This window comes from Bos mutus, chromosome 3 (genome assembly GCF_027580195.1).
Source record: "Bos mutus isolate GX-2022 chromosome 3, NWIPB_WYAK_1.1, whole genome shotgun sequence".
NCBI lineage: Eukaryota > Metazoa > Chordata > Mammalia > Artiodactyla > Bovidae > Bos > Bos mutus.
In genome coordinates this window covers 73,154,992-73,180,535 of record NC_091619.1, presented here as the reverse complement: position 1 = coordinate 73,180,535, position 25,544 = coordinate 73,154,992, and the positions used below count along the sequence as shown (strand labels likewise).

The window sequence follows — 25,544 nt, the reverse complement described above, 5'->3', positions numbered from 1 at the left end:
TGTGCGACCCCATAGATGGCAGCCCACCAGGCTCTGTCATCCCTGGGATTCTCCAGGCAAGAACACTGGAGTGGGTTGCCATTGCCTTCTCCATTGTGTGAAAGTGAAAAGTGAAAGTGAAGTCGCTCAGTCGTGTCCGACTTGTAGGGACCCCATAGACTGCAGCCTACCAGGCTCCTCCATCCATGGGATTTTCTAGGCAAGAGTACTAGGAACATGAAATTATTTCATTAGAGTTCACTTACTTAGTGTAAACTGTTGGATTTCATTGAATATCTTGGAGGAGGATAAAGACAGCCCGTGGTTTTCATCTTGTTTAACCTAACTTGCTAAAGAAGATCTTCTTCCTCACAGGTTCTTGTGTGTTCCTCCAGAAATGGTGATATTGACAAGTGAAACCATTAAAACTACAAAACCATACCATAAAGTTAATAATAAATAAAGTTGAATTTTTTTAGCAGGTCTACTGACTATATATTTTTCAAATAATATGTTTTCAAAGTACAATATTAGGTCATTGAGGAGATTAAAAAAATTCCTTCTCCTCAAAGAATGTGTAATTTAGCAAAGGAATAAAAAATTCTTAACACTTGTATAAACATAATTGTCATAGCATTTTGCTAAATCTATGAATGTAATGCTGTGGAGAAGGTGAGGAAAAGGCATTAATTTTGAATCTCAGTGCAAAGTGACCATTCAACAAATTCTTGTTTAAGTAAATTGAAATTTAAAAATGTGCATGCTATTAAACAAGACATACTGTATAAATATACCCCTTAATTCTGCATTTTTAAAAAAGAAAGATTTGATATAAAATATCAGCACATCTGTTTATAAGCAGACTGAAAAAACTATCTTACATTCCATTCTGGTTTTTTCATATAACTTAGTTTTGGCAATCCAGTCTTGCAGTTGGAATCTGCCCAATGTAGTCAGTTCTTAAATCCTTAGAGAAGTGTTCTATGTAACAGCCAGATTTTCCTGTATCATAAACTTTCTCAGAGAGGTACCATAAAGAAATATATTTTCCATCTAAAGAAGTAGTATGAAGTAATATCATTTAACACATACATGGGTAGAATAATAGACTAATTTAAGCTGGATGGTTCAAGCTGTCCTTATAACTAAAAAACTAGTATTTTAAAAGTATTTTTATTTATGATGTTAATATAAATTTTTAGATCAAAGATTTTAGCATTCTTCTCATTTTACACATATTAATCTTCTTTTTTGAGAAATCATAAATGATTTCTTTTCTTGAATGAATATAAGAACCAAAAGAACATCAAAGTAAAATAGTAGTTAAATTGAATTGTAATCTGTTGAACCTCTGTGCCATATTCATGAAAACTATTAAACTACCAGGATATGAGCTCTAAAGTAGTTAAGGAAGAAAAACAGAGAGAAAAATAAAGATCTCCAGTAGATTCTTTTTTACTTGTATAAGATAAAGTGTATACCTATGAGTCAAGCATTAAATATCCTCTAAAACCTGTCCCCTACTGATACTCTCAAATATTAACTACCCATACTCTTATTCATAAAATATTCTCTCTAGAACCCATGTTCTCTTTGTAACCCATCTCAGGTGAATTTTTACCTCTTCATTGTAGCTCTCACTTTCCCCAACCTCCTTTTCCCCTCTTCTCTGCTTTTATTAATCCTACCTCCCTTTGGAAGCAAATTTATGGAAGCATCCTCTAAGAAGTCGTATACAAACAATCCAGCTCCAAAATACAAAGTGAAGCAAGATGTTTGTAGCAAAAACAATCCATATAAGATCAGTGTCTTAAGAGTGTATAAACAATTTCTACTGAATCAATATAAAAATATTAATTGTGTTTAGTTTGGCTTCCTCAGAAGAAAAGTTTAGAAAAGAATTTAAGCAATATATTTAGAAAATGATGTCAGTTCAGTTCAGTTCAGTCGCTCAGTCGTGTCCGACTTTTTGTGACCCCATAAATCGCAGCACACCAGGCCTCCCTGTCCATCACCAACTCCCGGAGTTCACTCAGACTCACGTCCATCGAGTCAGTGATGCCATCCAGCCATCTCATCCTCTGTTGTCCCCTTCTCCTCCTGCCCCCAATCCCTCCCAGCATCAGAGTCTTTTCCAATGAGTCAACTCTTCACATGAGGTGGCCAAAATACTGGAGTTTCAGCTTTAGCATCATTCCTTCCAAAGAAATCCCAGGGCTCATCTCCTTCAGAATGGACTGGTTGGAATCTCCTCTCAAGAGTCCTGAAAATGATATCAGGAAATATCAATTAAGGATATGTTATCAAGCTATTTACTAGTATGGACACTGGACCTTAAGCCTTCCGGGGAACTCTGGGAAAGAGTTTAAACACACATCACAGATTTGGGTGAGAGAGCTGAGGTATTTATACTCCTGCTAGTCATTAGCTGAGAGCTTTTCATAAGGATATTAATCTCTTCTAATCAGCAATATAACTTAAGTAATCTCTTGTACACCAGGATATATGTTCAAAAATAAATAGAATATATAATAGAAATACAAACAAAAACCAGAAACAACTGTAATGTTCAATTAGATTAAGAATGATTAATAAATTGTGATATATTCATACAATGGAATACCATGGTATGGTGATCAGTCATCTACATCAAAATGAATGAATTTCACTTAACTAATGATTTATTTAATGATTTGAATTATTATAAGTCCCATAAAAATATCCATAGTATTATTTGATTTAGATAATATTAAAAAAACCAAACCACATGACTTTTTTCAGGGATTTAAATAGGTGTAAAACTCCTTAAAAAACAGAAAAGTAACCATCATTTAGGAATTTGTGGAGCAAATACAAAGATGTAGTCAGGGAGGGACAGCCAGAGGGTTTTAAAGATACTGGTTCTATTTGTTAAATTATATTGTGAGTACGCATATACTCTTTTATATACATAAAACATTTCATAACAAAAGATTAGTCAGAGGAAGAGAAACCATGGAATGAAACTCAGATCTAGTGCTGCAGGAGTAGGAAGAAGAGTAGGGGAAGTGGTAGACTAGAAGCCCAGAAGGAGGACAATCAGTGATGACAACTGTTGCTGGGCAGTGTGGGTTATGAAATAAAATGAAGTTAATGAAATTGGGATTTAGAGGTCATCAGAGGCTTTGGCGAGTGCAGTTTCAGTAATAGAGTTGGAATAGATGCCAGAAAACAATGGCTTGAGAGTAGTAAAAAGTAGGCAGTAGAGGCAGCTTTTTAAATAATTTTGTCAGTAAAAACAAGGAAGGTCATAGGTTATAATTTGAGGAGAAGGCATATTTGGACACTGTTTAAAAATATTCTGTGAAAGAGCATAGTCTTGTCTAAAGTGTAGAAAAAGGCATTAAAATGTTTAATAGAAATTAAATTAATAAAAAGTCAATGTCCTTTTAAGAAAAATCCTTGAGTTAAATCATTTTGGTAAAAATGATTTAAGCATTTCAAATAATTACTTTATCTCACTGATAAGATTTTTCCCAAAGGATATTTTCTCAACTTTTAAATGATTCTTAAAGTCTTTAGAATGCTGTTTATTATTTTAATGTTCTTGTTCATTTTTAGCATGTATGAATCAGGTCAGTTTGAATTATAGTGCACGTATCTGTTGGGCCTGCATTAAGGAAATTATCAATTAAGGGACAAAACACTCTTTCCCTTCTTACATTGGGCACCTTTAGCCATCAGTGTTACAAACTGCACACAACTTCTAATGATGAAGTGAAAGAGTAGATAACCTTGCCTGACTATGCATGTGAATTTTCTATTGAGAAGACTCATAAATTTGGAATTATAAAAGATAGCATACATCTTGAAATTTCCATAAAAATATCTCACTGGTGTGTATAAGGCCAGGGTAACAGTAAGAAATGATGCTGCTGACTTTGGCGGTGACATAAATCTCAGCATAGGAGAGCACTGTGGAGGGGTGAATGCCATTTATTTTAATAACAGGCAAAATTTTCAAGCTGTAACAACATGCTCAATAAATTCTTCCATTACTGTGATACCAAAGGAGAGTTGAAAAATGTATTACACTTCTATTTTTTCTCCTTAGAGATATATATTTTTGTTCTGTTTCTATGGCAACATCTACGCAATGACTAAACCTTTAACTCCTTTCTAGACTCCCTGATGGCTTCACGCAGCTTCTAAATCTGACCCAGCTCTACCTGAATGATGCCTTTCTTGAATTTCTTCCAGCCAATTTTGGAAGGTAAGAATAAGAACTTTAAATGATACAATTTTAGTTCACTTTAGGTAAGTACTTAACCACCATCAGTAGGTGAGGCTTCAAAAGTGACCCCTGTAATTAAAGATACCCTCACTTTTATCCAATAAGTGAGACCATGCCAATTAATGAAACATTTTGAAAAAAATAAAGTAAAATTAGGTCTTTACATGTCATTAATAATCAGACTTCAGATGAGTTAAAGTTAAATATTAAAAAAAATATCAGAAACATATGTGTATTTTTGACACTTGGGTTAGATAATATTTTTATAGCATTAAAAAAAGGAAGATACAATAAATGGATATATTTGAATACATCCATGCCTTTAAAATAAAATAATATTAGAAAATATTTTAAATATTAAGGAAATAAATAGGAAAATATTTCTACCATATATGGAAGGCAAATTAGATCCTTAACTTATAAAGAATTCTTTCAAAGGAGTATAAAGTTAAGATCTCATTAGAAAAAACTGGGTAAATAACATGTGCAAGCAGTTCATAATAAGTGTACAAGTTGAAAACACAAAAAATGTTTATCATTATAAATAATAAATAATACAAATTAATATGTGAATAAAGGGCCTTTGTGCTGTAAGCATATCACAGAAACTATAAAACTGTTTAGAGTGTGAGGAAAAAGGTAACTTCACACTGCTGATGAAATTGCAGAATGTCATGTACTCTGTGAAGGGCAGTGTGCTTTAAAAGATTTGAAAATATTTATAACCACTGCCTTTGTAATACATTTCTAGAAATGTATCATCATATATCACACTAGGATTTATGGACAAAAATTTTTATCGTTATTTACAATATGAAAAATATGGAAACACACATCCATCTAGGAGATTGCTTGAATATATTATGGTACATCCATATGACAATGTAGCAATTTATAATCTTGACTAGAGACATATCTTTTAATTCCTATGATGTTATGTTTAAAGCTTATCATAACTATATATAAACTGTGTTTCCCATATGAATATGAATATGCAAGAAATAAAAGAATTTCCTTGGAAGGGAAATTATGGAAGGTTTTTATTTTCATCTTAAATTCCCAATATTTTCTAGGTGTTCTAGAGTGAACGTTTTTCATCTTTATTGAGATATAATTGATATATAGCACTGTATGAACTTAAGGTATACAACATAATAATGACAAATTTATCACAAAATGATGAGCACATTAAATTTAACCTCCATTACTTTATATAATTATGAAAAAACATTTCCTTGTGATGAAAATTTTTAGAATTTACTCTTAGTTACTTTGAGATATATTGGACACTATATAGCAGTATTAGCTATAGTAATCATGCTATGCATTACATCTCCAGTACTTTTTTATTTTACAAGCATAAAGTTGTGTCTTTTGACCACAATCAACCATTTCCCCTTCCCCTACCTCCACCTCTGATAACCACAAATCTGACCTCTTTTCTATAGTTATTTTTTTCTTCTTAGATTTCATATGTGAGATCATAGAGTATTTGTCTTTCCCTGTCCAACTTATTTCACTTAGCATAATGGCCTTAAGGTCCGTTCATGTCATTACAAATGGCAATATATTCTTCTTTTTATGACTGATAATATTCCATCACACACACACACACAAGTTTTCTGTATCCATTCATGTGTCAGTGGAAACTTTGTTTCCATATCAAGGCTATTTTAAATATAAAAGATATATCTTAAAAGTTAAGATATTTTAAGTTTTTTGTTAACTGCCTTTTTCTAAGTGATCATCTCAAATTGTTCAAATAACTGACTGACTGTACCTTAACCTCCACCTCTGGGCAGAAGTTAATACATGACATTAAGAAGAACTCAGTGAAATAATGACATCCTTTAACAGGTAGCAGCCTCTATTTGCACACAGAAATCACCTCAAAAGTTTTTTCCAAATTCTCTTACTTTTGTGGATCATGATTTCATAATACCTATGAATACCATACACTCAGACAGTTCTGAAAATTCACAGATATTCACAATAGCATATGCCTAGTTTCTAAATGAATTAATAATTCATCATTTGTTCATATAAAGTAGATTTTCCTTCTGGTACTGGCCCAAACCACAAGTATACTTTTGGTTCATTAAGTCATAAAATGCTTAGTTATCTCCCTAAAATACATTGTTTGCTTTAGCATTTTGTTAGTTCTCTTGACTAGTCCTAATATAAGAGAAGAAATCTGGGCAAATATATAAAGTAATACCCAAACCACTTCGAATTTGATTTCAATTTATGTAAATTATCTGCCCCAAAATGCTCTATTTTATTATTGTAATCTAAAAAGCTTTTGAACCTTCAGCTGGATAATTTGACAAAGAATGTTTAATATACTTTATAAAACCTAAGATTTAGTACCCCTAAAGGCCAAACTAAGTCATAAAATGTTATTACTCTAGTACAGATACTAAGATTTGAGATATATACATGTTTAAGAAAAGTCTTTTACTAGTGATATCCCATGCTCTGAAGAACTGAGACAATTTGTTTCAAATACAGATTAAGAGTTTATAAGATTAAAGTTAAATTGGAAACTTGATAGAACTCAAAACAAAAAGGAAAGGGGAAGAGAAATAGTTGAATACCTAAAAGCACAGTAAATATGGGACATTGTAGGTGAAATAGTTCAAATAGTGAAATATTCCCACAACACTGAGAATTTGGATAAGTCATTTAATATTTGTCCTAAAATAACCACAACTGAGTAAATTGTAAAGCTCGCTTATAGACATTAGTAGGCTTCCCTCGTGGTTCAGCTGGTAAAGAATCCACCTGCAATGCAGGACACCCTGGTTAGATTCCTGGTTTGAAAAGATCCCCTGGAGGAGGGCATAGCAACCCACTCCAGTATTTTTTCCTGAAGAATACCCATGGACAGAGGAGCCTGGTGGGCTAGAGACCACGGGGTCGCAAAGAGTCGGACACGACTGAGCGACTAAGCACAGCACAACATAGACATTAGTAACAACACTGTCCCAGATTGCAAACAGTAACAAGTAGTTAAGTGTGAAATGCATTCCTAATCACCCAAGTATTTTTCAAGCATCAGAAAATGTAAGCACCTCTCATCCACTTCACTTGATTTTCCCAACTCTAGTACCATCATAAGACAGATGATACGACAGGATTTTAAATGTGCATCTATTTGAAATGTTCACATCTCAGGCTCAGAGTCAATTAAATATGGTATATTATGCTATGTATATGACACTTTTCCCAGTTTTTAATTAAAGGTAATAGTAATTGTCATGGTCTTTGCACAGGTTGAAAAGAATTTCCAGATACAAGGCAGAATGACAGTAGAATAGAGTTTATTACAGCAGGAGATGCTGTTAGAACAGAGAGCTGGCTCACGGGAGAGCCAACTCCTTTCATGGTTTAGTAGCCAATTTTTATAGTCTCAAGACAAAGAAAATTCTTGCTGGAAAACTGGCATTAGGTGATTGGTTAGGGTGCTATAGGGTGAGTTCAAAGGTGGATATTTTTACCTAATATGGGGTTAAGGAGTTAGCCAGTTTAGATCAGTGGGGCTCATAGCAACAGTCAGTGTCTGGAACTAGAGCTCAGTCAGTTCTGCAGATGACTTTGGTGCAGAGTTCCAAATCTGTGGCCTTGGTAGTAAGACTTTACAACTATGACCTTGGTATAGGGCTCCACAGGAGTAAGTAACACACACTGAAACTTACGGTGTGCCACGTATTATGTTTTACATGTATGATGACATCATTTAACATTCAAAACCATATACATTTTGTACTATTAGTACATACTCATTACAGATGAAGAAACTGGAGTTAGGATGGGTTGATTAATTTGCCCAGTGTCATAGGGATAGAATATAAAGAGTCTGGATTTCACCCAGATATATCTGACCACAAAGTTCAAGCTTTTAACCATTATGCTTTATCATTTGCTTTAAAAATTCATTTGTCATCTCTTGAGGTAAATTGTTACCATGTTTCAGTGAACTCAGTACTTAGTATTTAGTAAATATTCAATAATTTGAATGCATATGATTAAACAACAGTGAATGTATTTTTATAAAACAGAAAATTTAGATAACTAAGGTTATATCTTTGAAAGATTTTAGGAAAGTTTAGGAAAGTGGTATTTATCATTCTCCAATATTGATGCAACCCTACTCATAATCAATTTGCATAATTCTTAAAGATCTATAACCACGGTTTTTAATGTTTGGACATAGTCATTTGGTTAACACAGTAACAATTTGGTTTATCATAAAAATATTGTTTTATAGAGAAATATCAAGAAACAAATTTTTAAATTCGTTTCTACAGACTTGCCAAATTGCGGATATTGGAGTTAAGAGAAAATCACTTGAAAACTCTACCAAAGTAAGTGACTGAGTATTTTGAAATTTTTAATGGTTATTTTTCACTAGTAGGAAGAAAAAGGACTGTTTTTATTTTAGCTATGTTTTGTCATTATGATTGAGTTAATTTTTCTACAATATTTTTCTAGGGGCTGAAAAGTACAGTATACTACAAGAGATTCATATTAAGTAAGAATGTATCCTGCCTTATAAAATTGTATAATTACAAGTAAAAATGGGGAGAATCCATTTAAGATTCTTGTCATAGCTGAACATACATACCAGGAAGTTACTGCCCTGAAACCTATGAAACTGACATTTCTATGACCCTCAAACAATCACCAGTTTCAAATGCTCAACTTTTAAAGCTAGTTTATGGATTGTGATAGTTTTCAAATAAAAAATATACAGATATTTCATAAAAATGATTAAAGTTTTTCTAGAGATCCTGTAATGACTTGGCAGAAAATATGTATTTATACATTCTTCAAACTGTACCTGTATATAATAACCTATGTAAAATATGGCTTACACAAGAACACAGAATAGTTTTGTATAAAACTATCACCAAAATTTTATACAATGTTTAGTTTAATAGAATTGTTTGTTCTATCTGTTTTACCTTATTTATATCTAATAATAGAATGTGTGCTATATAGAAAAAATATTTTTGAAAGTCAAAATTTATTTAAAGTGGGGATTATTTTTACTCAGATAAATTATTATTATTTGTATGTGTTACAGTTAAAATATTGAAAGTACTATCTTGCTGTTTTAACCCTCCTGCAGTATTGCAGAAAAACATTGAGTGCAGTGATTAATTCTTCAAGCATATCAGCAGGATTTAGTGACATTTCATCTGCTGAACCAAAACTTAATTTTATCTTCCTCTTTTTATATTCTTTCTCTATGCAAACTACACTGAATTTCATTGACTTTTTTCAGACAATATAGCAATAAAATACTCTCAAATACATTTTGATACATAAATATGTATGAAAATTCTATCAGTACAATATAAAACTTCCAATAATTATATGAATTTCATTTAAATATATATAGAGAGATTAAACATCAATTCATTCCTTCATAAGTGGTAGACAAGGGGAGAACATGAAAAGTAGATGTCTCTGTATCTAGACACCCTGCCTTTTTGAGTGGTTTTTCGCTAAGCCAAAGCATTATACATAGGTTTAATGGAAGGCACCTCTTCCATGTTGGGGGCACAAACAGAAATGTGAATATGATTGAGTGTTACTTATTCAGCATTAATCTACTGAAAATTCATTTCTATCCCCCATGTTTTCAATGTCTACATTTAAAGTAGAGTGGAAACAAGCTAAGTACAAGCTAAACTATGGTGAAACAGCAGTTGTCTCCTTCCTCTAAATATAAACATTTGAGTTAAGAAGAAAATATTGATGGTGTAGAAAAGACTCCTTTCCCTTCTGCTCTTAAATAACAATTTTGACATAAAATAATAAATAAATCTGACACAGGTTTTCAAATATGCGTTTTTTAAATATACATTTTAAATATAAATTAAAGCTTGACCATAGATTGTTAATACAGTCTTTATATGAGATAGGTGAGTGGACATTTCAGAGTAGTGAATAACAATGCTCATAATTGGTACATGGGTATTCTGTATATTGTGAGACTGAGTATCAGTTATCAAACAAAATTCAAGCAAGTAGAATAATAGGCATTTAACTTTGTCATTGAAAAAGTGTAAAGATATGTAGAAATGAAACGGTGTCTTCTTGGTGGACTGTTAACATTTGTACCATTAGTATAGCTGTTACAGTTTTACATTTTAAAAATCTTATTATTTTCAATCTAGTGTGCTTAATTTTTACTTTATAGACAAAAATAAAAAAACCAAGGACATGCATAATATATGGAGAACTGTATCTTATTTTGATGTCTACAAAAATTAAGAGTTGCAAAAAGTTCTGTCTTGAAAAAAAGTTAACTGTGCTTTCAGTATTCCTTATCCATAGTGCTTTCTGATCACCAGTCTAGACCTCTAATGGGGAGATACGTGAGAGCTTTCTACTTCCTTTATTTTGCACTTCCAATGAAAAATAAAGGAAGAAAGTTAGTTTTAGGAAGAAAGTTAATTTTTAAATAATTACTGCAAGAACAGATAACTCATGATTTCTTCATGGACACAAACATTTTGTCAGGTCTTTAGCAGATCATCAGTGACTTTTTCTTCTTTTTGTCTTAAAGTCCACATGCCTAACAAGGTATAAAAAATGTAAAAATGTAGAGAATTAAAATATGACTTTTTAAAGTAAACTGATAGAGACATCTTGATATGTGCAGATTCTAGAACAAATTCTATTATCAATTAAAATTTAGCATTATAAAATTTTCCACACTGTTCCTTTACAATCACCCTTCTAGATATATCAATGAGTGAGAAAATTAAATTCCTCAGGTACACATTTGCTGAAAAATCATTAACACAATCACTTTTGAGTATGTGTAATAATTGAGGACATTGAACATCTGGAAAAAACTTGATAACCATAAAGAAAAAAACTTTAAATTCTATGATAAAATTTTTCCTCATAGCAGAATTATCCTCTTAATTATAATTTTGAAGAGTAGTCCAAAAATGAGTACGTTCCCATTTTGGAGCTTTTGCACTAGCTATTTTCTTTGGAATTCTTTTACCTCAAATCTTTGCAGGTTAGATCTTCCTTAGGATTCCTATCTTTCTTCAAATGGTGCCTCCTCAGAGGCTTTACCTGATCACATCATATGGTGTTGCTCCCTCATTACCTTTATATCATTTCACTATTACATTTGATTTTCTCACTTATGGCTCTCTGAATTGTATTGACTCTGCTTGGAAATGAACTCCTCAGGAGAACATTAAGAAAAAGGTTTTTTTCTGTTTTGTCACTGCTGAATCTCCAGTGCCTAAAACAGTGCTCAGTGCATAGGGAGCACTTAATGAATAAACAAGAACGCTGATATATAGATACACAGAGAGAAATATCTGTCATATGACCTGGACATTTTGTGTCACTTGTATTTTTTCCCATAGAAAATTATATGGGATACCAAATATTAAAATGAGTCTTTGATGAGCATCAAGAAAGCAAAAAAGGATAAATGGTTAGTGAGTTCTCAATGGCTGATAGGTGAGCCTTGAATTTTAAACCTACACACACACACACACACACACACACTACTTCAGGTGGTTTCAAGTTACATATAACAGGCAAGACATGACAAGGGAAGAAAATAATTTCAAATTAAGGCATTGATATTTATAACAACTAAAGAATATCCAAAAGTAGTATAACTTATTTTTTTATTTTGTCATTAAAAAGTGATACATTTAGCTAAGAAACATCTGTCAAGATAAAAACAAGAAATAAGACAATTCTTTTAAATGAAATTTAGGAACCATTTCCATGAAAGTAATTTAACAGCATACAAATGGTCCTTAATAATGGTGAGTTTTATCTTTAAACAAAAATTTTCCATTTTATGAGAATTTTTCTAAAACCTTAAAGTTAAAATATGGCCTGTCCATTGGTAATTTATTATGACTATGACTGTTTCAGCTTGAGCTAAAATATGATGTTGTATAAATGTGTCTGTGATAATGACAAAAATATGAAATAGTTTGAAGAAAAGGAAACACAATTTAAGCCAATATTCATTTTATTTTTGCCCTGCCACTTGAGTACACAAGGCATAAAGTGTGATTCCTTGGTCTGTGGTCATAATACAGCAACTAAGTGAGGAATATTTCAAACATGTTCCAGTAGAATTTCTGGGGCAATATCAATAAATAAGTAAACCCTGGTAAACAAATCCAGAAAAGGAAAAATGAATGAATTGGGTGGATAAGAATCTGTAAGAGTTTTGGAGGAAGGGATTCAGGTTAGGGAAATGATGTCTGAACATCATAGGGACAACTTTTAGATCCTAGACTCCTCTGTGAAGCTGACAAAAGCAATGGGATCCAGACGCGTATTAATTGTGTAAGCCAAATTGTCTCTATTTTCAATATATTCATGGCCCATTGTGAGTTTTCACAATTTTTATTTTTGCCTAGAAGCACATTATTTGGCACTTATATAAAATAAGCCATACCAAAATACCTATTATACTATGACAGAATACCAAAAAGGGGGCCCTCTCAATTTTAAAGGATCAAATTTGTTGAATGGATTATTTTAATTGTGTAACTTCTCTAGTATAGTCACTCAAAAGATAATATTTTGCTGAGCAAATTTTCCTTGGAGTTGTTAAAATAATCATTCTATTTCACTATCATCTGTGACAGTTTTTGGACTCTCCATAGAAAAAACTCGTTAGGGAAAAATTGAAAAGAAAACTGCCTGGTACAAGCATGAATGCTGCTTTGAAACTACTAGGATATATATGCTTGAAAACTAATAAATGATGCATCTATTATTTACATGACTTTATTCCTTGAGCACCATTGCTTTTATTAAGTATTTCCTCCACCTAAAAACAAAGGTTCAGAAACTCTATTGTGAATGCCTAAAGACACACACATATATTCACAGAAGGTGCAGAAACATTGTACCTTATCTGGACATAATCTAAGAAAAATTATAAATTGAATTATAAATTGAAACAAGAAACATGGAAGTGGAGATAAGACTGAGAGAATGTTTCAGATTGATGAGTAAAGAGACATTATAACTAAAAGCAGTGATTCTGAATTGATGCTTTTGCTATTAAAAACAAAACAACACTATTGGGACTCTTGGCAAAATAAGGGCAAAACTTGCATGGGGGTCTGAGAATTAAATAGTAACAATGTATCAGTGTTAATTACCTGATTCCAATGATTGTGTTTTGGTTTGTTAGGAAAATGCTCTAATTTATAGGAAATACATACCAAAGTATTGGGAAATGATGGTGCACCAGTTCTGAATTTACTATCAAGTAGTTCAGAAAAGTTATTTGTATGATACTTTGAATTTTTTTGTAAGTTTTTGTATTGTTTCAACATAAAAAAATCATTTTAAAAAACTATTTTCAAGGAAGCTCTTTAAAAATTAAAAAAGTCACTATCAACACAATTATCAGTTTCATGTCTGACATATTTGCAGTTATAGTGTGCAAGGGAAGAGTATGTATTTATATACTAAAATGCATAACTATTCATAAAAATAAGAATTTCAGTGATAAAGATTTTACATATATGTATATATACTTTTTCTTAACCTGAATGGCAATAAACACTCCATATTCATAGTTTTCACTCAAATTTCTATTTATTTGCCAATTACATTTTTAATTTTCATATAAATTCATTTATTCTTTTAAAATAAGATTACTCTTTAGTCAGAGTTGCAAAAATGTAATGTATTTGACATGTTTTCTTTTGAAAAGCCTTTCTTCCTTTGTTATTCATTTCCTACCAGTTATCATTGTCAGCATAATGAAGAAAAGTCCATAAAATAATATGTATTCTGAACTGAACAGGTGTGACTAAATTATATTCTAGTCTTATTTCAGTGTCCTATTAATGAATTTATCTCATTTGGCTTTACTGTACTAGTTGCTACAATGAAATACATCAATAGGTTCCTTGGGGCTATTGTAACAAAAAAAATTTATATTCAGGCACAGATTACAGAATAGCTTTTTGATGTTTCTATTAACTGGTTTTGTGACAATAATACATAATTGGATACAATGTGTTTTTATAATTGTATTACTTATACTTTTACCAATTAGTATCAATTTATAAGGCTTGATGTTTTGTTAAACCCATGGTACCATCCCATTCTGGGTTATTTTTATCAAAAGTGACAATGTAACAAGGGTCTAATCAAGGATAACCATGCTAATCCCCTCAGGTTTCAGTATTGCACTTAGAATTAGGACTTTTTTTTACTTCTTATCACATGGTCTTATATTTTAAATTCAACTGAAATAAGTGATAATTATGACATTTAAGATTTTAAAAACATTCTATAAATTATAATGCATCCTAACAATCTAATTATTTTAGATTCCCTTTGAAAATATCAAACATACGCTTTCTAATGGGCTTCCCTCCAGTGGGCTCAGCAGTAAGAATCTGCCTACCATGCAGGAGCCTCAGGAAACGTGGTTTCTATCCCTAGGTTGGGAAGATCCCCTGGAGGAGGGCATGGCAACCCACTCCGGTATTCTTATCTGGAGAATCCCATGAGCAGAGGAGCCTGGCAGGCTGCAGTCCATAGGGTCTCAAAGAGACACACACGCCTGAAGCGACAACACACTTTCCGACAATTCACAAGAGTGTGAGCTCTCTGTCTTGTGAGCTAATTATGTTTCTTTTTAGCCTTATATTTTCAACATAATATTAAGACTGAGAGTATTATGGTTAGGAAATGTGTCAAGTCCAGCGAGGAGCTAGCGGGAGGGCACAAAAGCCGCATGAAACCATGGGATCAAATTGCTGTTTTCAGAGTACTTCAAATCAATAGCCACTCTGATCCCTGATGATTAAATTTACCAAAAGATTGAAAACTGCCTGATATAATAGCAAGGTTAAAAGTGCTATGACTTCAGTTTCATAAGATCTCCACTTAGACTCTCATGGAACAATTAGCCTGTACCTTGTTTTAGTTTACCTGAGAAGAGCCAGAATGTACTTAAATGAGGATTTGCTTGGCAGGCAAACTTGGATTTGTATTCAGGCCCTTGCTTCTTGTTTATGAATTATTTAACTTCTCTGAACTTCAGTGTCATTATTTTAAAAAAATATTGGGTGGTCATTGCCTTCTTTAAACTGTGAAACATTCTTTGGGTAATTGTTGATGAAAATGAGTCTTGTGATCATTTAGAACCAGAAAACTGTTTAAGCAAAAGTAGTATACTATGGTACTTAGACAACTTAAGAGGGTTCGAGAAAAGATTGGAATGAATTAAATATTTTTTCTTTTTATCTCAAAAAAATATCTTTATTAGAAAGGAAACAGAAGGTTTTTTTGTATTTTCTATAATATTGAAATCTTTAAAATAGCGTTTAATGCTAATATGTCTTTTGTATTTTTCAAATAGTACTGTAACAAGAATTTGTATGAATGATTGTCTCTCAGTCTCAGTAAAGTATATAAAAAGTTTAAATATCTACCAATCAATTCTTAATGACTATTTTCTAAGATTCGTAGTTTCTTTGGGTGAAATGGACTCAGATAATAAGACATGATAAAAAATAAATAAAAACTCTTTCTTGTTCTTGTTCAGTTGCTCAGTCATGTCCAACTCTTTGTGGCCCCATGGACTGCAGCATGCCAGGCCTCCCTGTCCTTCACCATCTCCTGTATTTTGCTCAAACTCATGTCCATTGAGTCAGTAATGCCATCCAACTGTCTTGCCCTCTGTCGTCCCCTTCTTCTCCTGCCTTCTATCTTAGAACCAAAAGGAACATACCCACCATTTGCAGATTTGCAAATTCAGACAATTTAATGTGGATGATTGCTCTCCCCTTTATGAAAAAATGTAGTGTTTTTATTAAAGATATATTCTGAACTTTACATTAGTATTGATCTTGGTCTCAGAGCCTTGGCCCAGAAAAACATACAAAGACACAAAGGACTTAGCTAACAGATTTACTCCTGCGGTTTCAGATATGGTGCATTGCAAACATCTATCTGATTTCCAATTCCGTTTTCCAATAGCCGGATCTCAGATGGAATGTTCACCACATATCAAAATTGAAATCACCTTCATACCTCTTTGCTCACCACTCCAAGCAAAACCAAAACAAACAGAAATTCCAGGCATCTTATTATATACTCTTTAGTGACAGTACCATCCACCTAATTACAGAAATTAGAAATCTCAATACTATTTTCCTCTCCTACTACCCACAAATCCACTTATGTCCATCAGCTTATATCACTCTTCTCTTTCTTCTGTCATTGCCCTACTTATGATCTTTAATATTACTTGTCTTAACCACCAAAAACTCCTTCTTCATCCTGTTTCTTCCACTGGAATCCATCTCCTTATTATTGTCAGAGCTTCTTACTAAAATATACCATGACATATGTCAATGTAAAAGCTCATGGTGACTACCCACAGCTTGCAGAAGACAGACATGTCCAGACCCTACATAACTGGGAGCCAACATTTCCAGTGTCATCATCTTTCAATATTCACTGTCCCACAGGGAATCTCAGATGAAAACAGTTTACAATGCACCCTTGTATCTCCAAGCATCTTTCTTGGAATCTTCCCTTTTTCTCTCTGAAAAACTCCAAATCATCCCTTAATTTTCCCATCACTTGTCCTGTGAAATTAGCCATGAATTCTGCATTCATACTGGTAGCTTAAAAAATCTGCTAGAGTTTTTTCAAGGCTGAGTTTTCACAGGAATTTTGATCTGATTATAGTCTGATTCAGAATTCTAATAAGCTTCATTTTGTGGGAAACTTTTTGTCGTCTTAAATATGTTATTTGAAGCCCCAACTCTACAGTCCAACTCTCAAGGAAGCAACTGCTGAGCAGTATGCCTTTTCCTTGCCAGTTACTAACTTTGGGATGACAGTCTCAGCAACAGTGGGCATGCAAGAGGAATTGGTAAAATGATTTTCACTAAGGTCCTCCTCTGGTTTTTTGGAAAGTGCAGGGGAAAAAGAAAACTGATTGCTGGGAAATATGCTTTATTCTGGCATTTAAAAAGGTTTCCCTCCCACCCATGTTTTGATTTTCACTTTTAAGAAGAACTCATGATGAGTAAACAACAAACTATTACTGATAATTGGCTCAGTGGGACACATGAAAACAAGTGAAATATATCTAACTTCCAGAGATTTCCTGCTTTCTTCATGTCTCCACTTTTCTCTCTACTCAGGTCGGGGTTAATTCAGGTCTTTCAATATGCAAAATACATCCCCCAAAAACTTGATGTTCTGCTGAACAGACGCAAGGGAAATATTTCTAAATTGCTATAGTTTTCCACAGTTTCTGTGACATTTAAAATCAGTGCCTGAGCAATATTAAAAGTAAAAATTCACAGAAGATATTAACTCCCTGACATTAATTTCCTTGGATGTATAGTTTATACTGCCTTTTAGTAACACAAGGTTTTATTTGCCCTTTTATGGCTTTTAAAAATCGTGAATTCTTCCTTGCAAAACTTCCTATTTCATTACATTACCTATTTAGTTTTACATTTATGCTCAAAATGATACCAAACTTTTACCTAGCTACATTGTGTTTCTATTCATTTTCTTTTGTAGTTAAATTTATTTCAGTATATTAAAAGGACTTCTGTTAACCTGTAGTACAACATAACACAGTAACTTTTCCAGTTATAAAGTAAATACTGTATAATTTTATAAGTAAGATTAAAAATAAAATTAATCAGATTAAAGCACTATGATTCTTACCAAGCCTTAGATGTTCATTTACTATTGTTCTAAAACAATGGGGTAGAAAATGCACCAAATGGAGTGGTTAAAAAGTAAGAATAACACATTCTCTATTAAGACATGTTCAGTTGAAACTTAGATAAATAAATTATGTGATTTAATTACATTAAAGCTATTGACTCTTCTGATTTAGTAAAACATTTCTAAATTAAACAGTTTTCTGGAGGCAAAAGCTTTATTTTGATTAAATATTTCATGAAATTTTCAAACGCAAAAACATTGCTTATACTAAATAGACTCTTAAAGGCATCTCTTTAAATATTAAATCCAACTTAGTAGAAATAATTTTAAAATATACTTACATACTTTAGTTTTGTAAAAGAAAGATCTCATAACTACGGACTTTAAGAGAGAATATAGTTTTAAATATTTGACTTTTCATTGATTTTACAATAACATCCAAACCACTAAACACAGAATTCAAGACCATTCATAGTCTGACTCCCTAAGTTCTCTCCAGTTACTCCCCTAAATATAACATGCAAGTGTGTGCCTCTGTACGTTTGGCAATAAATTCTCAGTTCATATAATGAATAAGTCAGTTTAAAAATAACTTTTAGTATATACCTAGCACGTGTCAAACACTATTCTGCATGTTAGAAGATATGACAATATGACAATGAACTATAAAGATGGATTCTCTTTTATTCAAAAACTACAACTATTCAAGTGTAGTTGAGGGAGACAGACAACAAACACATAAATAAATAAGTGAATGAGACAAGTAACTGCTATAAAGAAAACAGGATGACATTATAGAAAGCCATTGAGTTTGGAGTAGTTGTTTAATTGGTTAATGGTTTTCTGGATTTTTAAAATTCTTTTTTGGCCAGCCTGGTCAGAAAAGATCTTTGTGAAAACATGGCCTTTGCATGATTTAAATGAGAGTAATACAAAGTTCTAGAGGAACAGCAAAAACAACAAGGAACAGCAGGAGTATAAACATTTGTGATGGGAGCAAAGCCTGACATGTCAGGAGCAAAAAGGCCAATGTAGCCAGAACATAGTGAACACTAAGTGGAGAGGCAGTTTGGGCAAAATGCTGAAGTGTCTTGTGAGCCATGTTTGGAAATTAGGATGTAGTCTAGCTATAATGAAACCATTTGAAGATTTGGGCAAGGATGATGTGTGACTCCATCAAAGCTTTACAAAGATCTGTCTGGCCACTTCACAGTGAAGGGGTTCTAGTGGACAGAACTGAAAGGACATCAATTAGGAGGTGACTGTGATAATGCAGATAAGAAATTATGGTAGCTCTGTCTAGGATAGTACTCTGGAGGTGGTTAAGTGGTCAGATTTGCGATCCATTTGGAGGTGGAACCTTGCTGATGAAAAGAATTTGTGGTGAGAGGAGTAGATAAGGATATAAGAAGAAATTAAAGAGAATTTCCAAAGATTACATTTGACTAACAAGATGGCTGGTAGCATAATTTCCTCATATGGAAAAAATCTGAGGAACAGATGCAAGAATTATAAGTTTGATCTTAGCAATGAACAGTTGGAGATGCCTATTAGATAATGAAGTGTAGGCATTTGAATAAATGATATGCTCAGGAATATAGAGATATAAATATGAGTTACCGCTCTATAGATGATATTTAAAAATAAGCGATTGGTCGAGGTAACCAATTGAGAGTATACATACAGAAGAGATGAGAACCCAGAGTTAAGTCTAGGACACTTTAATATTTATAGTTTAAGTATGGAAGAGAGGATCCCACAGAAGATCCTCAGGATGAATAGCCAGAGTTAAGAAGGAAACCAATTGCAGGAAGAATAAAAGAGGAAGGGAGGCGTCAATTGTATCAAACGCTAGTTGAAGGTCAAGTATGATGGAAACAGAAAACTGAGCAAGATCTAGGACATTCATGGGAGTTTGATAAAGGCTATTTCAATAATGCATTATCTGTTGTCTCATCGGAGTGGTTGAGGAAAGAGCAGAGATTAGCAAAAGAGGAGAACAAGTACAGAGGGTTCCTTCAAGGAGTTTAGGTGCAGAATGAACAGCAAAAAGGTAGCAGTAACTGCATGGGGGTATGGTGTTAGGAAAGCTGGGATGACCCAGAGGGATGGGATGGAGAGGGAAGTGGGAGGGAGGCTCAGGATGGGGAACACATGTACACTCATGGCGGATTCAAGTCAATGTATGGCAAAACCAATACAATATTGTAAAGTAAAATAAATTAATTAAAAATTTAAAAAAGATTTTGTTAAGAATAATGTTAAAGCGTATTTACAAGTTGATAGAAATGATGTAATAGAAACAAAGGAATGATGCAGGAGAGAAGGAAAATAATTACAAGAGGACATGAGGCGATGGGATGCAGAGCACAAGTGGAGGAAGTGGCTGTAGAAATACAAGGATGCTTCTCACATTTTCAAGTAACTGCTTTAATTTTCTCTATGAGGCATGAAGAGTCGTCACCTGAGAGAGAGTACAGGATAATGGAGATTTGAGGAGATCAGAGAAAGTGTGAGAGAGAAATAAGTCCTCTTAGAAAATGGGAAAGTGAATACACTAGGTCAGCGTCATAGAATCCTCTGGCAGTGTGGACTCCCCGTTTGAAATTTAAAGTTATACATGTGAAAGAAATCCATTCAGCAAAGTTGAGCAGACTTCAGAAAGTCAGTTGCAAAGGCTTAGGAGACAACTGACTGGGTTTGGCCAGGCACACCAGATGGAAGAGGAGAGGGGCAAGGAAATTTAGGATGTTGACAGAAGAGTGGCTGGGATCTGGGGATACAGAATCCAAAATGGTAGATGGAAGTAACTGAGGATGTGAAAGGGTCAGGAAGAAATGTTTTATTTGACCTTCTCTCTTTTTTGATATACTATGAATCTTTAAAGTACAGACCAAATGCCACTTCTCTATAAAGTGTTTCCTGACTCGGCAGATACAAGTAATTATTCCTTCCACTTTGCTACCACAGCATTTTGTACATTCCTCTATGATAGCCTTTATCACATTATATTGGATCTGTTGCCTATCAGTATATCCCCAAGAAGACTGTAAATTTTTAAAGGAAAGAATTATATCTTAGTGATTAATCTTTTTATTGGCAACAAAATGAGATATAAGGAAGGACTTCAAAGAACATTTGATGAATGAATGCAGGCAGTGTAGTGCAGAAGGAAGTTTTTCCTTTCCTTAAACATTGCCAAGTATTTGGTGGGCACCTGGTGAAAACCTGACTAATTGAAAGAACCAGAATTGAATAGGAAGTTAAACTATGTGTTATTTTCTCATTAAATATTTTGTCCACTGCAGCTGGCTCTTGATTATTGAAAATTAACTCAGGTATAAGGCACATTGTATTTCTTTATTTTAATTTCCCTTGCATACATTGTAGTCATCCCACTGATCCTTAGCTTTGAAGAGAGTACATTACAGATATCAAGTTGGTGTTGCTGTATTTTGGATTAAAAAAAAAAAATTAGTAACACGGTTGCTAAGGAGGGGACACGGAAGGGATAGAGGGAGAGTTTGGAGTTTTTGCTATTGTTATTCAATTGTTCAGTCATGTCCAACTCTTTGTGACCCCATGGACTGCAGCACGATTGGTTTCCCTGTCCCTCAATATCTCCCTGAGTTTGCTCAAACTCATGTCCATTGGGGCTTCCCTGGTGGCTCAGCTGGTAAAGAATCAGCCTGAAATGTGGTAAACCTGGGTTCAATCCCTGGGTTGGAGAGATACCCTGGGGATGGAAATAACAACCCACTCCAGTATTCTGGTCAGGAGAATTCCATGGACTGTATAGTCCATGGGGTTGCAAAGGGTCAAAACAACGAAACAACTTTCATTTCACTTCATGTCCATTGAGTCAGTGATGCCTTTCAACCATCTAATCCTTTGTTGCCTCCTTCTTCTCCTGCCCTCAATCTTTCTCAGCATCAGGGTTTTTTCCAATGAGTTGGCTCTTCGCATCAGATGGCCCAAGTATTAGAGCTTCAGCTTCAGCATCAGTCCTTTCAATGAATATTCAGAGTTGATTTCCTTTAGGAGTCACTGATTTGATCTCTTTGCAGTCCAAGGGACTCAAGAGTCTTCTCCAACACCACAGTTCACAAGCATCAATTCTTTGGTGTTCAGCCTCCTTTATGATTCAACTCTCACATCCATACATGGCTACTGGAAATACCATAGCTTTGATTATATGGACCTTTGTCAGAAAAATGTCTCTGTGTTTTAATATGCTATCTAGGATTGGACTGCAAGGAGATCCAACCAGTCCATTCTAAAGGAGATCAGTCCTGTGTGTTCTTTGGAAGGAATGATGCTAAAGCTGAAACTCCAGTACTTTGGCCACCTCATGCGAAGAGTTGACTCATTGGAAAAGACTCTAATGCTGGGAGGGATTGGAGGCAGGAGGAGAAGGGGACGACAGAGGATGAGATGGCTGGATGGCATCACCGACTCGATGGACATGAGTTTGAGTGAACTCCAGGAGTTGGTGATGGACAGGGAGGCCTGGCGTGCTGCGATTCATGGGGTTGCAGTCGGACACAACTGAGAGACTGAACTGAACTGAACTGAACTGAAGGTTTGTCATAGGTTTTCTTCCAAGAAGCAAGCATCTTTTAATTTCATGGTTGCAGTCACCATCTGCAGTGATTTTGGAGTCCAAGAAAAACATCTGTCACTGTTTCCACTGTTTCCCCATCTATTTGCCATGAAGTGATGGGACCAGTTGCTATGATCTTCATGTTTTGAACATTTAGTTTGAATCCAGCTTTTTCACTATCCTTTTTCACCTTCATCAAGAGGCTCTTTAGTTCCTCTTCACTTTCTGTCATAAAGGTGGTGTCATCTGCATATGTGAGATTATTGATATTTCTCCCTGCAATCTTGATTCCAGCCTGTGCTTCATCTGGCCCTGCATTTCACATGATGTACTCTGCATATAAGTTAAATAAGCAGGGTGACAATATATAGCTCTGACATACTCCTTTCCCTATTTGGAACGAGTCTGTTGTTCCATGTCCAGTTCTAACTGTTGCTTCTTGAACTGCTTACAGGTTTCTCAGGAAGCAGGTAAGATTTGGAGTTAGCAGATGCAAATTAGTACATATAGAATGGATAAATAACAAGGTACTACTGTAGCATAGAGAACTATATTTGATATCTTGTGATAAACCATAATGGAAAAGATAATAAAAAAATGTATAGGGGGACTTCCCTGGCACTCCAGTTGTTAAGACTCTGCACTTCCACTGCAGGGGCACAGTTCAGGGATCTGGTCAGGGAACTAAGATCCCACATGCCATGCCAAAAAAAAGAATGTAAAACTGAATCACTTTGGACTACAGGAGAACTTAACACAACATTGTAAATCAACTATATTTCATGTAAATCAACTAAAAAATTTTAACAATATAAACATTTGGGTTAAACTGATACAATTAGTTATAACTTAATTTACTTTTTTGGACTAATCTATGTGTTAATATTTTAATTTAAAAATTCATCTCTGGATATATTCTTTGATTATGTTTCCTTATAAGGAAATTTATTAAAATAATTTTTATATGGAATAAATTTCCATAGCATTATGTAAAATGAAAATGTGTTCTAAAGAAAGAGATAAAGAAACAGTGTACTGTGAGACAATATGGCCTCTTCTAGATTGCCAAATGTTGCTTGGGAGGCAAACCATTTAAAGCACTATGTATCAGAATATCCATAGAGCAATTATAATTTTCTGTAGACATATTTTACCAAAGTTTATAGAATGTATTAAATGCATTCTGCTTGGAAATATTTACAAAATCTTTAAATTATTCCTGATACCCATATGCAACTACTACATATCCCCTTGATATGAACAGTAAAACAAAGCAAAGAAAGAACACTTGATAATACACAGTGTGTTTCATTGTTGTAGTGAAGGAACCACTATTGAATGATTTGTGACCTATCTTAAATTTTAAAATAAGCCATATATTAATGGAATTCTGCTCTACTTGAATTATCATTAAGAAATTTAACAACTTATATTTCTTCCTTTTGGATACAATTCATGATAGTTAATTTTTCATTTAAAAGTATTTGAGCCATCATAGGAGGAAGTATGTTGAAAGAATCCAATCCAAAATTAAGGCAAAACTGAAACTCAGCAAAGTGTGGGAGAAAGTAGAGGAGAAATATGAACTCAATTGATTTGGGCAATGGATAACTGTTACCTTTTATAGTAACAGTGAGAAACATGAAATTCTTTCTTCAATTGTAACTCAGTAACTTACCCAATATTTTTTTCTATCAACTACAATAGGCTACCATTCAATATTGGTTCATGATTAAAATTTACTCCCTTATAAAATCCGGCAGACTTTCCATTTATGAGGTTTTTGGATAGATGATACAAAATCCCATTTAACAAGCTGATTGTGTTTCCTATTCTTATTCTACCTGGAAAATAAGTATTAAATAAGTAAATCTAGATTATTTTTAAATTAAAACTTTAAATGTAATTATAACAGGGATAACTGACTTCCTAAAAATTTCTTCTAAAAAAAGTACTTTTCTGTTTTCTCTATTTGCATTTTCTAACAAAAGTCCATACTGATTTTCCCTCTGTTACTACTAAACAAGTAAAATTAAACAGGAATAGAGTTTTTGGTATATCATCAACTATTTTTTAATCATCGTATTTGGGGTGGCCTGATGCAAAGGAAATCCAGAAATCATTATTAATCTCATACATAAAGAGGCTATTGCTTGAAAAGTATGTAATAAAAAATAAGTATTGCTTTGAAAAAAAAAAAAAAAACAGCTGTTAAATGTGCTATTCCAGCAGTTTAATAGTAAAATTCAAAAATCTTCCTTTAAAATCCAATTCAAATTTCCATAATATATCAATATGATTGTTTTGGAGTTCACAAAATAAAATCTGAACACATTTTGTTAAGTCAACCTGTGATTCCCTGCCTACATCAGGAGCAGGAAACCATCATGGCCAAGAGAAGGGGGCTTGGACTTTAGAATAGACAAATATGAATTGAAATGTCTTTCACCCCTTAATACTGTGTGCCTTAGAGCAATTGATTTATCCTCCTTAAACTTATTTCCCATATGTATCATATATTTAGGCACTATAGAGTATGTGTGTGTATATATGTGTATATATATATGTATATATGTATATATATGTATGTATGTATTATACCCATTAGTGTTTGCATGGAGCGGATGCATGGTAAATGGTTCTTAAGCTTGCAGAGGGAGGAAACAAAAAAGAAGCCAAGAGAAGCTTCTAGAGGGATTCAAATATGCAGTAGTCCTTGGTCAAGATAAAAAGAAATTCATAGGGAAGGGGGCTATACCCAAGTAGGCTACACAGTAATACTTTTCATACTAGAAGTACCATACGCTGAGTGTTCCCTTTTCTCTTTTTTCTTTCACCCTTTGAATTGAAAATTTTGAGAGGGCCCCTGGGTTCCAAGTTTACCAATTCTACTCTGGCTTTTTCCACTGTACCTCACACTGGCAATTATACAGCAGGGTCCAGGAA

General features: G+C 33.6%; 1 protein-coding gene across 3 annotated transcripts in view; it reads left to right on the top strand.

The window, feature by feature from the left end:
- LRRC7 (leucine rich repeat containing 7) overlaps positions 1 to 25,544 on the top strand; it is a 478,825-nt gene that overhangs the window by 192,058 nt on the left and 261,223 nt on the right. For all 3 annotated transcript variants that reach the window (XM_070364524.1, XM_005898157.2, XM_070364529.1), the window contains 2 exons: positions 4,142 to 4,231; positions 8,563 to 8,619. In XM_070364524.1, the coding sequence (XP_070220625.1) occupies positions 4,142 to 4,231; positions 8,563 to 8,619 (147 nt within the window). The remainder of the gene's footprint in view (positions 1 to 4,141; positions 4,232 to 8,562; positions 8,620 to 25,544) is intronic.